Here is a 16,717-nt window from a genome sequence, read left to right on the forward strand (position 1 = left end):
GGATACAAAGTAAAATGGTACTATCTTTATAAGTCCCACTATATGGCATATACTGTATTGCAGGACCCTAAATGAGAAGCTAGCAGGGCATTGATTATGATAGTTAGTCTGTTGTTCTCAGACCTGGGGAATAACTGGCACACTGATCAAAGAAGAGAAAAGCTATTTTATGGTCAGAGACAACATTTGTGCTATAAAAGCAGAGATTTTCCCCACCAGTATCTCACTGTTCTGTGTTATACTCTTCATAGGTCTCCAGGTTCTTTTTCCAATGAAGATATTTTGAGCATAAATTTTTGTAGATTGTTTCATACAAACAGAACTAATAGGCATTGGAAGGAATCATATATTTTATAAAGTACTCGCTTCTCTTTTTTAAAGGCATCATCTTCTGAGATATGAACCATTCTCTTGCCAGTCCATTGCTATCAGAAACTTGATTTCACTAATAATATTTTGCTATGAATCTTTGTGTAAGACAAGTGATACTATAGTATTTTCAAAGAAAGATGCTTTTGGCCTTACAGCTCTTAAAGATGTGAATCTATAATAGAAAAGTAATTTAAAAATCACCAGAGAATCAAGCACCTGTTCCTTAAATATTATTCAGTAGAATTCTGATCTTTCCAGATGTTGAAGCATGGTCGAGCTGGTGTTCCCATGGAAGTTATGGGACTAATGCTTGGAGAATTTGTTGATGACTACACTGTCAGAGTGATTGATGTGTTTGCTATGCCACAGTCAGGAACGGTGAGTTCTTTCAGTTAGCACATGTGCTATAACACTGTTATAATTGTACCTCAAAAATGTTCTTCCCCAACATGCTTAATTTTTTGAAGAAAATATTCATACATGCAGTGCATATATCCGAACTTATAAATAACGCGATTCTTTATGTTCTATATATCTTTTCCAATCATGAATAGCTATGTTGGTTTGTAACTAGATGTTGTCAGTTGCATGAAGCATTAAAGTCTATGGTAAACAATATGAAAGGTTCAATCTGTCAGGCACAAACAACCAGGCCCATACTTGAAGATTTCAATTAATTGTTTTATTGCTTAAGCCTATACACAGGATCTTCTCAAACTGGTTGAGACTAGATAAGGTTGAATGGCATTCAAGGGGGGGAGGGGTGTCAGACTTTGCCCTCTTGTGCTCATGTAGGGATTCTAGACTAAATCCATTTTTGACTCCTCTTCAATTTTATTTTTAAAAAAATATTACATTTATACACTTGGGATATTAATTAAAAAGCTGGATTTTTATCTGAAAGCTACTGGCTAAGTGCCATAAATAGTGATGATTTACTTTTTAAATTGCTCTCAAAGCATGATTAGACTGGATACATGGTAGGGGATGAAGTAAGGTATTTTAAACAAAGCAGTCACAGCTCACTTCTTAGAATCTTCTAGGCTTAAATTGCTGTGCACTCCTAAAAGAGAGCAATGAATACAAATGAATTAAGTGTGTTCATTAAAAGAAATATTTTTGTGATTTCTGACATCTCTCTTTGTTAGTAGATCATATTATTATGTCCTGAATCGATCATGAAAGTTTACTTGTACCTAAAATTGCCTTTGTTAATCTGCTTCCAAATGCAGGGAGTCAGTGTGGAGGCAGTTGATCCTGTGTTTCAAGCCAAAATGTTGGATATGTTAAAACAGACTGGAAGGTTAGGATTTTCTTTATTGACTATAAAATATGTTACAATAACAACCAAGTCCTCTTGATTTCCTGTCCTAAATTTATTAGTGTTTAAATATAACCTTGTTTCTTCTGAGCGGTTTATATGATAGATTGCTTACATTTAATAATGGATTTAATATATTGTCAAAAGCCAACCAAGTGTTTTCAGATTCCTATCGCTGTTTTTCTTCATGTATGGAGCAATTACAATATTCAATAAGGTTAAATTTCTGTATTAACACAATAGAAAAGGTAACAACTAACCACCCTTTTCCAACTTTTCAACCATTGTTCTGTATACCCAACAAAAAGTATTTGGAAAAAAACAATTCAAAATATTTTTTTTAAAAATCAGGACTTCATTTGGAATGTCTCAACAGGTGCCATCTTTGTGCTGAAATTTTTATACTGATATAAAAGCTTATAAGAATTAATGTTAACAAAAGTCTTGACCACCAAAGAGAACAGTGCAAATTGCTTTTTGAGGAAATCTCTACTTCTGCTTTAATTGATATTTAATCTTTTGATGTCGTTTGATCCTATCATCCATGCTTGAAATAGATATTCTGCGGTGAAAAGCCAACTTGGCTCTAATGTGTTCAGAGGAGATATTTCCCAAAATGTGGAAAGGATAAAAATTGGATGGGAGGGGTGGTAACAGGATGAAAAACTGAGAGCCTGACCTACACTTGTTACTACACCTCCCTTAATGCTAGCACTTCTTCACCACATTTTCATGTTTTTATTATAATGTGGTGAGCATAAATATAAATGTTTCTCCTGGCACTTTTTTTTACTTTAGTATTTTCTTATGCTTCTATAAATTACACTGTTGCCTTTCATATATCCTGCTGCAAATAATTGAACTTACCAATGCCTCCTTTTTTCCAGGCCTGAGATGGTTGTTGGCTGGTATCATAGTCATCCTGGTTTTGGCTGTTGGTTGTCTGGTGTGGATATCAATACTCAACAGAGTTTTGAGGCCCTTTCAGAAAGAGCTGTGGCAGTAGTAGTGGATCCCATTCAGAGTGTAAAAGGAAAGGTATGTGCTAGCTTCCCCCCTATTAATGGGGGGAAGTGCCTCTTTTAATGTTTTTTTTAATCACATCTTGTATTATGGATTCTTTTACATGGAAAAATCAGGAAAATATGTTATTTCAACCATCTCTTCAGATAAAAATATGAGAACTATCTTTCCCCTTTTTTTGCTTAAATTAAATATACCTATCTTGATGTATATAGAAATTTTTCACTTCCTTTAATTATTTTCTGTACTTTTGTTCTTGAAGAACTCTTTGGTCTTTATGGGTAAATTAAAAAGAAACTAAAAAAAAACTTTTCTACATAGTAGGCATTTCTATTAAATCTAATACAGTTTCTATCTTAGGGTCAAGACCATAAATACAATTTAGGTTGGTAAAACCTTCAGTCTTTTCAAAATGAAATAGCAGGTCAAGATAGATTAAATCCTTCTCTAGAGATACATAATGTTCATTCTTGAGATAGAATAGGGTACTTTTTGCATATTCTCCAAAATAAAAATTTCCCTAACAACTTTGCAACCATTCACATTTTAGGGCAAGTTTGCAGATGAATGATTATGCAGAATCCTTATGAAAAGAGATTAACTTGCAAAGCATATTGGGTTATAGTTTGTCCTTTGTTGAAATCTCTTTTGTTCTTGTTTGATTCTTTTTTTATTTCTTTCTAGCCCCATATGCCATTTTCCTATTTCCTGCCTCATGACAGCAGGGAGCAGCTCTATTATCACCTTCACAGAGCTGTCTGCAAATGTGAGAGGCAATTCGATTTTGCTCAGCCACAGGGAGAGTGGATTAGAAAAACTACAGAACATACAGAAATTGGCTAGATGGTTACTGCTTTAAAATACTGCTGAGGTGTTTTGTTTCAGCATGCTTTCCTATTGTATTACAGAATAGTCATTCAATTAATATGTATGACATTTGTGCAATGTTATAAATATTTTAAGTATTTAAGTTTTTGTGTTAATGGATCTGTGATCGTAAGCTGGTTAACCAACTATAAATGTTGCCACTTTCTTGATAGAATGAAATGATCACTTGTATGAGTATAATAATAGCAACATATGGACAAGTTAACTGTTGATTTTCTTTTTAAATGTTAGTATATTTCTATATGTGTGTCCAGTTAACAATCCCTCTCCCCAACAAAAAACCTCAAATGAGGTGACTTAAATATGTAATTGTAAAATACAAAATTATGCTTAGCATTTCAGGTTACAATGATACTAGGAAAGGAGAAAAAAAAATCTAAGGCAAAGAAAGTACTTCTCAGCTTCAAAATTTCCCCTATGATACAAAATTATGCTTTTGTATTATTACAGATTGCCCATTGATTCATATAAAGGTTGACAACTACAGTGAGGATTTGGGCATTGTGGATGTTTCTATATTCTATATTCCCAAGCATTTTTTGTAATTCACTAACTTTTCTTGATAAATCTGTCTAATATAATCCTATCTCATTAGACACTTCTATAATTGATTGAATATATTTATAGTTGATTGGGTAAGCTTTTGTATTTCTCTAAAATTCTTAAAAAGTTAATATCTATATTTTCTAAAATTGAACTTAATAAGAGAGATGTGCTTATAGTTCGGAGAATGAATTCTACAAGTTTTCATAGAATATCTCCTTTCCTGACGAATCAGATTAATACTTGAGAATATTCTCCAGCTCCTTTGTGCACCTGAATATTAGGTAGCAGCTGAAATATAGGAGTATTTTTGCTTAACTTGTTGTGCCAACTGTTTCTGACAAGGCCTCAGACCTGATGGTATTGCATTTAATCAACATTATTGTAGTGAAGTTTTATATTTACTAGAAACTTCAGAACTTGGGCCAGAATGTTGCAGTGAAAATGCTGGTGTATGCTTTTACCTATCCTGCAAGGAGTGTTTTAGTTACCTATTTACTTTCAACGTTACCAAATAGCCTTCCTGAACATGGTGCCTTCATTCTATACCTAATCCTTTATTTATAAGCAAATCCATAAAATATCAACTTTTCAATCTGCAAAAAGTTCACAAAGATTTGACAGAGCATGTCTTACTTAACTTTGATCAAATAAGCCAACTTTATATTCCTTTCTTTTACTTCTAACAGTCTTAATATTTAATTCAAATATTGCAGGATTTGATTTCTCTTTGATTCTTATTTATCCCATTGCACAAATTCCTTCAAGACTTTAAAAGCCATTTTTATAACAATAGAAAACATTTTCCTGGCCATTCTCTTGGTTAATCATTTTGATTCTTAAAACTAACCAGTTTCTTTTGTATATCCAGTGAAGTTTCCTTTTCCAAATCATTATCCTGGCATGTCATTTGTAATTCTACTTCTGGTATTTGTTCCACACCTGTCATTCTTCATAACATATTTTAGACATTGTATATCCATAAAAACAGTGTTGACATTATAATTTTTAATTTCTGACTCCATTCTTCAAAGATCTCCTTTAAGGTTTCTGATGTTTTGAGTCATGTTCTAAGTACCAGTATTAACTGGTATCAAGAACATGCCTGCATTTGATGACTTTTTCAATTTGTCATTCTGAAGGTCTTCAATAGCTTTAAAATGGTTAATAGACAATTTCTGAAAGTGAGTAGAAAATGAGGTTTGCAAATGAAGCATCCTTTAAAAGGCTGTGCTACATTTTGAGCAAGAGGGATGATCTCGTTATCTCTCAGTGCTCAAACCCATGCAAAACTTATATCCTGTGGTCTTCTTGCAAGCAGCAACCATCTGGAGCATGCGTGGGTGATCTCCCATCATCACCTTATCCAAAGATGTTCCATGGAGCCAGTCTACTCACTGGTTCCTTGGTCTTTCTTCAGTTGTCAGCTCCACTTTCATGGAGATGTCTTCAGTTTGCCGTACCTACCCCGGAGGCCCCTATAATCAACCACATTGAGGAAGATGGAATCCAATTCCTATTCCTTTCTTTTTCCAGAAAAATAGAAACAGCTTTTTCATTTTTATAACCCAATATCTGCTACTATCATCATAAGAAAAGAAACCCGAATCACACACTTTGATGCCCCAAGCACAGAAAGAATTGAAAAGATCTGGAAGGATAATTTTATTGGAAAGAAAAAAAAGTACAGATAAAGGTTAAAAGAGTATCTTCAGATTAGTTATTGTTCCAAATACTTTGAGATTGACAAAAAGAAAGCAGCTAGTTGAAAGTATGACAATCCCAAATACATGCCCACTTCTATAACTTTGGAAAATATATCAAATTCCCTTCCAAAAACCAAACTCAATTTCAATGTACTATCTTAATGTATACTTCCATTTCATCAAAGCCTGAATTTATACAAGATTCTTGGCAGAGCTGATTTCTTGAGTGTGGTTTGTAGAAATACCTTGTTGATTTTTAACTGCAAACACCAAGAACTGTTGTGTTCCATCTGCTCTGAACACTAGCATGGCACACTTTAGTATGTCTTTGCTTCTCCCCAAGCCACATTGGATCATCTGATCTCTTGATGTTTCTGTAGCTTCAGTTTTTCTTAAGACTTAATTTTTTGTGCTTCTGATGGTTTGTCTTCATTGGCTACTCCACTTTTGTATGGTCTCCAAAAACTAGCTCTTCGCTAATTAGTTGTATACAGCTAGCACTTAACTGGTTCTACATCTGGAGAGTTATTTGGCCTGTAAGCCAACTGAGAGTGTAATAACTTCATAGTGTCAGAAAATGACAAGTTTTTGGACTTCAATATTTAGGTGGAGGGGTTTGCATATAACAATGGATGCAAACCCCTCATCTACAATATTCCTATATATATAACATACTCTGTTATTCTGTTGATTCAATTTCAGCCAAATGTACCTTCCTTCCACTAAACCAATGTGTCTCTAAAATATAGAGGAAGAATCCTTAAAATACTTACAGTAGAAACATTCACTAGAAAGGAGGAGCTGAAATGTCCCCATCTTTATAAAATGTCTTATCTTTATACAAATGTTGGTTACATGAGCAATCCTATTATGTATTATGAGTAACTTTCAAAAATGGTTCAGTTGAATTCTATGCATAGAACTCAAGTTCTATTTAGAGACTATATTCTCTATAGTTCTGTTTAGAGCAGCGCTCCTCAAACTTTTAAAACAGGGGGCCAATTCATGGTCCCTCAGACTGTTGCGGGGCTGGACCAGCTGGGTGGGCATGGGTAGGTGGTCATGTGACTGGGTGGGCGTGGCTACATCTTGTGACTAGGTGGGCGTGGCCAATTTAACAGTCTAAAGAATACACACAAATTAAACTTTAATTTGTTTTGTTCCTAGGAGTGTATTGTTTTGCTTTTGTTTGCATGTTGCTCTTTTGATTGACTTTTCCTTTTACTAGATCATTTTTTAAGTTGTTTAGGAGTCTAGTGGTCCACTTCAGGAAACTCGGTTTTGCAGCAATTTTTCTCAGCCCCAAGGAGCTTACAATCAACAAATAGAACAAACCAGGGAAGGCATTGCCTCTCCTTGTTTTGCGTGGGTGGAGGCAAGGGACTCAGCCCAAGAGCTGGGCCTCCTTGGAGAGGCAAAGGAACAGGTCTACTCCAGAACCTGGAAACAGGCACTTGTTCTGCCCCAGCTCTGGATTTCCGAGGATATAGACACACACCAACGGTCCTTATCAAATTTATTAAGTAGCAAGAATAAACCAAAGTCCGGCAAAGGTTGGCAACCAACCCAGAAAGCAAGATAAGACTTTTCCAAAAATGCTCTGATGATAATTACAAGAAACAAGCAAGAAACTTACTAACAGTGTGTGACTTAAATAGGCTAAGGGAGTGGCCAATTATCCTCAAGCCTTACTCTCGAGGAGACCTCCTCCTGAGTAGCCACTCCTGCCTTTTGGCAGCCCTGCGTGCTCAAGCATTGAGGAGAGGCTCCTCCACTTCGCTCTCTCCACTTGAAGGAGCCTCTGGAGGTTCTGAAGGCCCTGGCTGAGTCTCTGCCTCTGGCACCATATCCTCTTCAGCCTCCTTGCTGTCCAACGCGAGTGCCTGCTGCGCAGGCTGCTGGCACGACCCCACACCAGCCTCCTCATCGGGATCAGCCACAATCCGCGCAGGCCACTGGCGGGCCACAACAGCACCCCTCAGCAGCAGCCTTCCACATACTTGGGACTGTTCCCCGGCCAAGTCCCCCAACCAGCACTGGCTCCTTTTGCTCTCCCTCCACTGCTGCTCAGTTCCAGAAAAGAGAAGAAGGAAAGGGATGCTTCTCTTCTGGGCTTGATTCCTCTGCCCCCTCCCCAATAGCTCCTTTGCCAAGATAACATATTTCATTGTGGCTGAAGCAGCAGCCATGAGACCCAGGGAAGCCCCTTCTGCCACTGCCTTCCTGAGCTGAGCTAGACTACCAAGTATAGTAGCCTGCCTTCCCCCTTAATTGGTGGGGGGAAAGGCAAAATGAGGAATTACTAGACTGGCCTGCCTTCCCAGAAAGTGCTGCCTCTCTCTCCCCCTCCCCATCCCAGACCCCAGTTTGGCTATTGAAATTAAGGCTGGCTTCCCCTCAGCCCCGCTCTTGATCAGGGAGCCCATAGCCTCAATCTGAAACCTAAGAAGAGGGATAGGGGAGCACGGGAAATGTGCTCACATTTTCCAATTAAGAAAACTTAAAATCTACAATGCTGCTTTTTCAGAATGCTGTGCCAAAAAAACCCTTTTCTTGAGTGAGGAAGAAGGAAACCACTTTTAGTGCAGGGCTCCTGCTCCCACCACCACCCTGCAAACCCGTTCACAGCAGAGATGCCATCCACAGGGCCAGAAGTTGGGGGGGAGGTCGTGCTGGTGACGTTGCCTCACTGCCATCTGACAAGCAAAATAAGGTTGACAAGCCTTCTTTATCACGAGGGCCTCCTGGAAGGGATTTTGCCACTCCAGCTCCCCCTCGGCGTGCTCCCCAGAGGCAGATATTATAATTAAACTTTTTCTGCCCCACCGGAACTGGGCAGCAAAGGGTGAGTGTCCCAAGAAAGGCGGGGAGCAGCAGTGGCGGCATTCAGGGCAGGGGATTCGGCTGATGCAAGGTGCTTTGGGGAAGAGTCAGGGAGGCTTCTGACACCACCATCTTTCACGCACTCCCCTCCCTCCCCACGCATGTCAGTCCTGCCGCCAGCCATCCTAGATGGTGTTCCGGGAAGGATTGCTAGTCCCTCCCCCGCTGTCCTAGTGTTGTAGCCCACCAGCGGTCTACGCGGATCGTGGCTGATCCCAACAACGAGGAGGCTGGTGGGTTGCGCCAGCAGCCTGCGCAGCTGGTGCTCACGTCGGACAATGAGGAGGCTGAAGAGGATGTGGTGCCAGAGGCAGAGACTCAGCCTGGGCCTTCAGAACCTCCAGAGGCTCTTTCAAGTGGAGAGAGCGAAGTGGAGGAGCCTCTCCTCAATGCTTGAGCACACAGGGCTGCCAAAAGGCAGGAGTGGCTACTCAGGAGGAAGAGGTCTCCTCAAGAGTAAGGCTTGAGGATAATTGGCCACTCCCTTAGCCTATTTAAGTCACATGCCATTAGTAAGTTTCTTGCTGAAAACAACTTGTAATTATCATCAGAGCATTTTTGGAAAAGTCTTTATTGTATCTTGTTTTCTGGGCTGGTTGCCAACCTTTGCTGGACTTTGGTTTATTCTTGCTACATAATAAATTTGATAAGGACCGTTGGTGTGTGTCAATATCCTCAGGAATCCGGAGCTCGGGCAGAACACCTATCTGAAATGCTGCTGCAAGCGTCCCAAGCAAGATTTGGCGAGATGCTTCAGAGAAGAGCCAGGGAGGCTTCTGACTCCACCGTCTTTCGTGTGCTCCTCTCCCTCCCCACGTGTGTCAGTCCTGCCGCCAGCCATGCCAGGTGGTGTTCTGGGAAGCTTCGTTAGCCCCCCCCGCCGTCCTGTCCGAAATGCCGCCGCTAGCGTCCCAAGCAAGATTTGGCGAGATGCTTCAGAGAAGAGCCAGGGAGGCTTCTGATACAGCCATCTTTCTTGCGCTCCCTTCCCTCTCTGCCGCCAACCTGGCCGCACTCTGAAAGATCGGGAGGGCCGTGCGGGAATAGAAAAGGCAGCAAAACTTGCAAGAGCAGAAATAGGAGAACAAAGCAAGCAAGTAAACCTTCGGCCTGCCAGCTGGCCTCTTCATTGTCCTTCACTCTCGAGGCAGCCTCTGGAACGGCAGCGGCAACACAAGTGGCTGCGAGAGGAAGACCCAGATGTCTTCTGGCTCCCCTTGTCACAGAAGCATCAATCCCGCACTCTCTCCTCTCTGTTAGCAGCTGCCCCCTTCTCCCTCTTCCTCCTCCCTCTTGGGCGATCCTATGTGAAAAACAGGGCAGCTGCTAACGAAGAGCGGAGAGTGTGGGGTTGATGCTTCTGTGACAAGGGGAGCCAGAAAGTGTCTGGGTCTCACCCAGTCTCTCTCCCTCTTGCAGCCACGTGTGCTGCCACTGCCGTCCCAGAGGGCTTTCCTTGGAGGTGAGCCAGCAGGCCGAAGTTTCACTCGCTTGCTTTGTTCTCCCATCTCCGCTCTTGCAAGTTTTGCTGCATTTTCTCTTCCTGCACGCCCCTCCCAATTTTTGAAACTGTGGCCAGAACGGCGGTGGGGAGGGGGGCATGTGGGAGATGGAAGCATCAGAGCCCTCTTCCCCAAAGTTGCCCTGGCCTAAGTGGGCGATCTCATGTGAAGCTGCTGGGCAATCCCATGTGAAGAAGACTGCGGCTGCTAGCAGAGACATCCTGAAGTTGGTTCTTCTCTGTGACAAGGGGACCCGGCTGTGGCGGCTCACCCGCCCACCCTCCAGGGCAACACGCCTCCACCTGTGGGCCCGCCCACCCATACCCTTCGACCTTACCTTTGCGGCAGCAGCGGTGTGGTAAGCATTGAACCATTGAAATGAGCAGAAGTGGGAAGTGTGGCTGGATAGTGGAAGATAAGGGTGACAGCTGGAGGAGGGGCGATGTGGGCGACGTGCAGTAGGCAAGGGACCTCCTCCCCAGGCCCCCGTCAGCCAGGAAAAGCCAGCCACGTGGGGAGTGGCTGGGAGGAGAGGGGCGAGTGGTGGGGCGAGGGGCGGGGCTGAACCCCTCCACTCCATAGGCCAGATACATTGGGTCGGTGGGCCAGATCCAGCCCGTGGGCCATAGTTTGAGGACCTCTGGTTTAGAGCCATGATGGGCAGCAATATCTGAAGAATCCTTCATCAATGTTTCTTACTCTCAAATCAATTAACTAATATTAGTCTATTCTCTCCTACCCCTTTTGTCATTCATACTCCCTCTGGCAGTTCTTTCCAGCCATCCAACCTTTACCTTCGGTGATTCTCAATGTTAGTATACTGTCTGCCATCCACAGTTTGTTCCACTTTGTTCCCAGAGCCAGCTAATTTCTTTTTCCTAGCCTGCATAACTGTCAGTCCCACAAGTAGACCACACTAAGAGAAACCATGTAGGCATAAAGCTACTTTTATTTTTTTTAAAAGCTATAGTAACAGAATCTTGCAACTCTGAATGTACTTCCTCTCTCTTCTTTATTTTCATATAAAAAAGAGAGGCTGTCTAAGGCATTTTTGAAAATCTCTTTGTTAGTATGAGCTAAAGCTTCATTTATGTAATTACTACACAATCTTTAACCTGTTCAGAAATATTTTCTTACTAAACTGAGAAACAGAATGACCATGGTCGGGCAAAATGTCAGTGGGCGTAGGAGTGACTTCTGTCTTCCTGCCAGCTTCCCCCTAGTTCAGCGGTTCTCAACCTGGGGGTCGTGACCGCTTTGGGGGTCGAACGGCCATTTCACAGGGGTCGCCAAAGCCCTCTCTCGCCCCCCCCCATGCCTTCACTCACCCTCACTTTCTGCCTCTGTTGGATCGCCGGCCGTTCGCTTACCCCGCCCACTCCCAATCTATTGCTGCCTCCTGAGTCCCAGCTGATGGCTAGAGGGAAAAAAACTGTTTAAATTCTTGCTGCGGGGCTTCAAAGGGTCGCCCCATAGCTGATCAGTGTTAAAAGAAAACAAATGAGTAGACCGGTGCTTACAAAAATAGAAAAACAGCCCCTTTCAGCTTCAGCATAGGTTAATTACCACAAGTTGATAAGATCAGCCTCTACTCTCAGCTGATTTGTTCTCAGCTGTTTTGTGGAGGGCTCTGTTGCAGGGAGAAAAAAATCTGGAGCAGATTTTTTTTCCCCTAGCTATGCTGAAAAAACGAAAATGAAAGTAAAGGAGGGTCTTTGCTGCAAACGTGACAAAATGAGGCAGAGAGAGATTTCTTTTTCTTTTCCTCACCAAAAAAAGGTAGGTGCAAAACTGCAAACAATGGGAAAAAAGGAGGTTCAAGATTTTAAAACACAAAAAGAAAAAAAGCTCTATTTAACTAGGGAATTGTAATAATTGAGATACTATTAATTGTATATTGTGTTGAAAGCAGAAATGGTTAAGTTGTGGTTTGGAGGAATATATGGGGGAAATTATTGGGTTTATTATTATTGGTAAATATAATTAATTGATTTGTAAGAAATTGGATTGCATGGAAATAATTGGAATATTCATGTTCATATTGATTAATATACAAAAAAGATAGTTATATAACTAATTGATTTATATTAAAGTGTTGAATTTGTATTAAACAACTGTATTACATAATTACATAATTAACCATTGTGAGGATGGATATAAAACTGGATGACAATGCGAAGGGGTATAATATAGAATAGAAGGGAAAAATTGAATTTGATTAAGATTAGAGATGAGAATGAAGGGTAATATTGGTTTTTTTAAAAAATAGATGATGAATAAATATGGCAAAAAGGAAATATAGAAATTGTAAATTTAATTGAAATGACTAAACACTGTTTAAATTTGTGAACCGGCCAAATACTCTGTTCAAAGAAAATACATTGTATATTTGTATGTGTGTTTCTACTTATTGCTATTTATTCATATTTGTTCTCTTTTATTCTTTAAAGTTTAACAATTCATTCTTTATCTTAATATCTTCATATTTGTTTGGGGTTGGTTTTCTTCCCTTTCATCTTTTTTATTGTACAGCAATCTTTCTCCTCAAACCTACCACCTCTCTTTTTTCTTTCCTTCTTACTTTCTCTTCCCCCACTTCTCCTCCCTACTTCCTCTTCCTTTCTCCTTCTCCTCCTCTCTTCCTCCCTCTCTTACCCTCACCCCTACTCTAATTTTGCTTCCCTTCCTTCATCCCTCTCTATTGCTGTATCCTTTTATGCATATGGACTACTCAGAGGGCTGAAAAAGTTATTTTTGACTGGTCCTCGCACTTTTGACGAGTCCTCGAACTTACGACTGTCCTCACATTTTACGTTTTTGCCCTATCTTGTCACCATGGTGAAGAGAAGCAGTTGTGAAATGAGTGACATGGTTGTTAAGAATGCTGCACAGGCATAAATGTGAGGATGGTCATAAGTGTGAGGATCAGTCAAAAGTGCGAGGACCTGTCAGAAATGACTTTTTTCAACCCTTTGAGTAGTCCCTATACACATAGCCATGGCCACCCAGTCACATGACCAGCTAGCCACGCCCACCCAGTCACATGACCAGCTAGCCATGCCCACAAAATAAGCCATGCCCACAGAACTGGTAGTAAAAAAAATTAGAACCCACCCCTGGTTGGGGGTCACCACAACATGAGGAACTGTATTAAAGGGTCGCGGCATTAGGAAGGTTGAGAACCACTGCCCTAGATTTTCCTTATGGGAAGTTTATAGGGAGCATTGAAATGATGATCATGTGACTGCTGCTGACCATTGCAACACTGAAGCAGCCACAACTTTGCCAAATTTCAGTCCTACGGGTGTCATGGATCCCACATTTTAGATGCATTCTGTAAGTTAGCCCATTTGTGGTATATTTATTCAAAAATTGTTGCCCTGATGCACTATTTCACCCAGCTGAAGGTTACAAATAATCAAACCAACAGGAGAGTTTTAGACATATATAGATTGCCAGGACAGGAAACTTTTAGTTGTATATACATTGCCTTTATAACAGATCTTCCCTCTGTCCGTCAAGGCATTTTTAATATTTTCTACAATGGTTTTCTCTATTTTTTCTAATCTGGGCTTTCCCTTCTTGCTGCTTCATGTTTGGAGAGTCCTGCTGAACAATGTTCAATAATTCATAAATTGTGGGTTTTTTTTAATGTTAAGCATGGTTGTAAACTGGACAAGTTTTCTCCTGATATAATTTCTGTTGAATTAATAGCTGAATTAGTAGCTCTAGATTCAGCCGTAGTACTTTTAAATGTAAATTGCTTCAGTTTAATGTTTATATTTGTTATTCTGCAGTGAATGCTTCCCATTTTAAAATACTTTAATCTAAGTTATTTTGATGAAATAATTCTTATTTGGGTAAATACTCAAAATTTAACAGACCTGAAAAGACCACTTTTTAAAAAAAACCTACAATGCTGATTCTCTGAACTTTGTGCATTACAATGAACAAGTACAGTGGTACCTCGGTACTTGTTAATTGATTCCGGGAGGCACAACGAGTACCAAAAATGACGAGTATCAAACAAATTTGTTTTGGCTGGAAAGGGTCATGAGGCCGCCGACACAAACAAATTCTAGCTTGCACCTCGCGTACCAAACAAACGAGTACCAGGACAAAATTTTCACATCAAATATGTTGAGTACCAAATCTGACAAGTTTCAAAGCAGTCGAGTATCAAGGTACCATTGTAATTGATTCTTTCAGATCTGTAATGAAAGAAAGGACAACCCCAAATATGTGACTGAATGGCTTGGAACTAATTTACATAGCTTTAGTTAAGTTATCTGTACTTCTATTTCCAGTAGCATTTATAGGGTGCCTAGTAGGGAACAGGAGAGAGATTGCAAAAGTTTGTTTGTTTTTTTAAAGCATTTATATGGCTTCACAACTTGTATGACTGGGCAGCATACGAAAGAAAAAGAAAGAAAATCCAACAATGGAGAAGAAACAGAACATTAAAATGAAATAGTAAATGGCAAACATGGCTAAATCTATGGTTACTAAAAATGAGGATTCCACTGATTCTGATCCAAAAAGACCTTTGCTAGATCAGAATTCTAGGGCACTCATTTTAAACTGTATTAATTAGGGTGTATTAAAAGCTGACCTGTATTAAAGCTAGTTTCAATATCACAATTTGGCTCTGAACAATTTCTGTAATAAATGGGATCTTTAGGCACGCAAGTAGATGAAAATAATGATACAATTGGCTGTCTAAATAAAATTTCAGAAAATCAGCGGCTAGCATCCATAATCACATCTATAGACCCAGAATTAGCCAAACATACAAACTTAGATATATCAGATACACTGGCGACAAGAGTATGCAAATTTGGATATGCTGATGATTTGGCCATAGCAGTACAAAAAAAACCAAAAACCCACCACATAGAAGTGACAGTCTCCTGTCCAAAAATCTTAAGACCTTGGAAAAATTCTTCACTGATTGGAAGCTTACTCTAGTACTAGTGAAACAATAACTATGTGCTTCCACCTTAACAACAAACTAGCATATGAAATCCCTAAATTCTGCTTCAACAACAATTTACTACCCTATAACACCCGTCCAAAGTACCTTGAAGTAACATTGGACCAGACTCTCACCTATAAGATATAACTAGAGAATATGGTGGCAAAAATCAATACTAGGAGCAACATACTTCAAAAATTATGTAGAACTAAATGGGGGGCTTCAGCTCCCACCCTCAGGTCATCAGCACTAGGGCTGATCTACGCAGCAGAATACTGTGCCCCTGAATGGCTTTATAGCTGCCATGCTAATAGGCTAGATGCCAAACTCAACAACACCATGAGGATTACAACCACTGTATTAAAACCACTCTGATAATCTGACTTCCTGTTCTGAGCCATATAGCATTGCCAACTTTATAAAGGCAAGATACACTAGTGAGAGAATACAGAAAATTATAAACAATTCCTACCTACCATGCTGACTTTCCTCATTTATTAGCCAGAAAACTTAAATCCAGGAAGCCCACAACATTTGCCCAACAACTTTCATATTGATTCCCAATGAGTTGTTGAATGCCCAGACGTATAAATTATCCCACAAAAAAAGATTAGACTAGAATAGAATACGGGGGTCTTCTAGTCCAGCCCCCTTCTCAAGCAGGAAAACCTATACAATCTCAGACAAGTGACTGCCCAGTCTTTTCTTAAAAACCTCCAGTGATGGAGCCCCTATGATTTCTGAAGGCAAGCTGTTCCACTGGTTAATTGTCCCTAACTGTTAGGAAGTTTCTCCTTAATTCCAGGTTGCTTCTCTCTTTGATCAGTTTCCAACCATTATTTCTTGTCCTGCCCTCTGATGCTTTGGAGAATAATTTGACTCCCTCTTCCTGAATAGGATTTGTACTTTATATGGCATCTGCCAGAATTCACTGTATGAATGTGGCATAGTATTCACCTCTCAATGTGACTGCAGGATCCCATGTCAAACTATAGATCCCATCATGACTGGTTGTAAGCTGAGGGCATATACCAGTCCAGTATCTGATTTTTTAAAAATAATAAATGATGATGTGCTTCATTGGTTAGATGGCCTAAACATTGGAATTTGAACATAGATCCTTTTAACACTTTTATTTCATTGTGTTTTATTAATCTGGATGAAATATTAATATATATTGCTAGTCTATGTATGATATGCCATACATTATTATTAAATAATAATAATAACCGAAGAGTCCGTGAAAGCTGTCCACAGCATACTCGACCTAATAACCAAATACACCAAGACAGAAATACCCAGAATCATGGATCTTATCAACCTCTGCCTAACCACTTACCTTCAATTTGATGGACAGATATATCAACAAAACAGGGACAGCCATGGGATCACTGCTTTCAAGACTCATAGCAGAGACCATAATGCAATGCCTGGAATTGATAGCACTCCCATGCATACAACTCAAAATATGGATCTAATATGTAGATGACCTTTGTCATAATAA

The 16,717-nt window shown here is 40.0% G+C and overlaps 1 protein-coding gene across 2 annotated transcripts in view; it reads left to right on the plus strand.

The window, feature by feature from the left end:
* The window catches only part of PSMD14 (proteasome 26S subunit, non-ATPase 14), a 61,536-nt gene that overhangs the window by 25,416 nt on the left and 19,403 nt on the right, over positions 1 to 16,717 (plus strand). For both annotated transcript variants that reach the window (XM_034426185.3, XM_034426195.3), the window contains exons 6-8: positions 631 to 750; positions 1,605 to 1,675; positions 2,581 to 2,731. In XM_034426185.3, coding sequence (XP_034282076.1) covers positions 631 to 750; positions 1,605 to 1,675; positions 2,581 to 2,731 — 342 coding nt within the window. The remainder of the gene's footprint in view (positions 1 to 630; positions 751 to 1,604; positions 1,676 to 2,580; positions 2,732 to 16,717) is intronic.

The sequence above is a fragment of the Pantherophis guttatus genome, chromosome 1 (assembly GCF_059756535.1).
Source record: "Pantherophis guttatus breed Tessera chromosome 1, ASM5975653v1, whole genome shotgun sequence".
NCBI lineage: Eukaryota > Metazoa > Chordata > Lepidosauria > Squamata > Colubridae > Pantherophis > Pantherophis guttatus.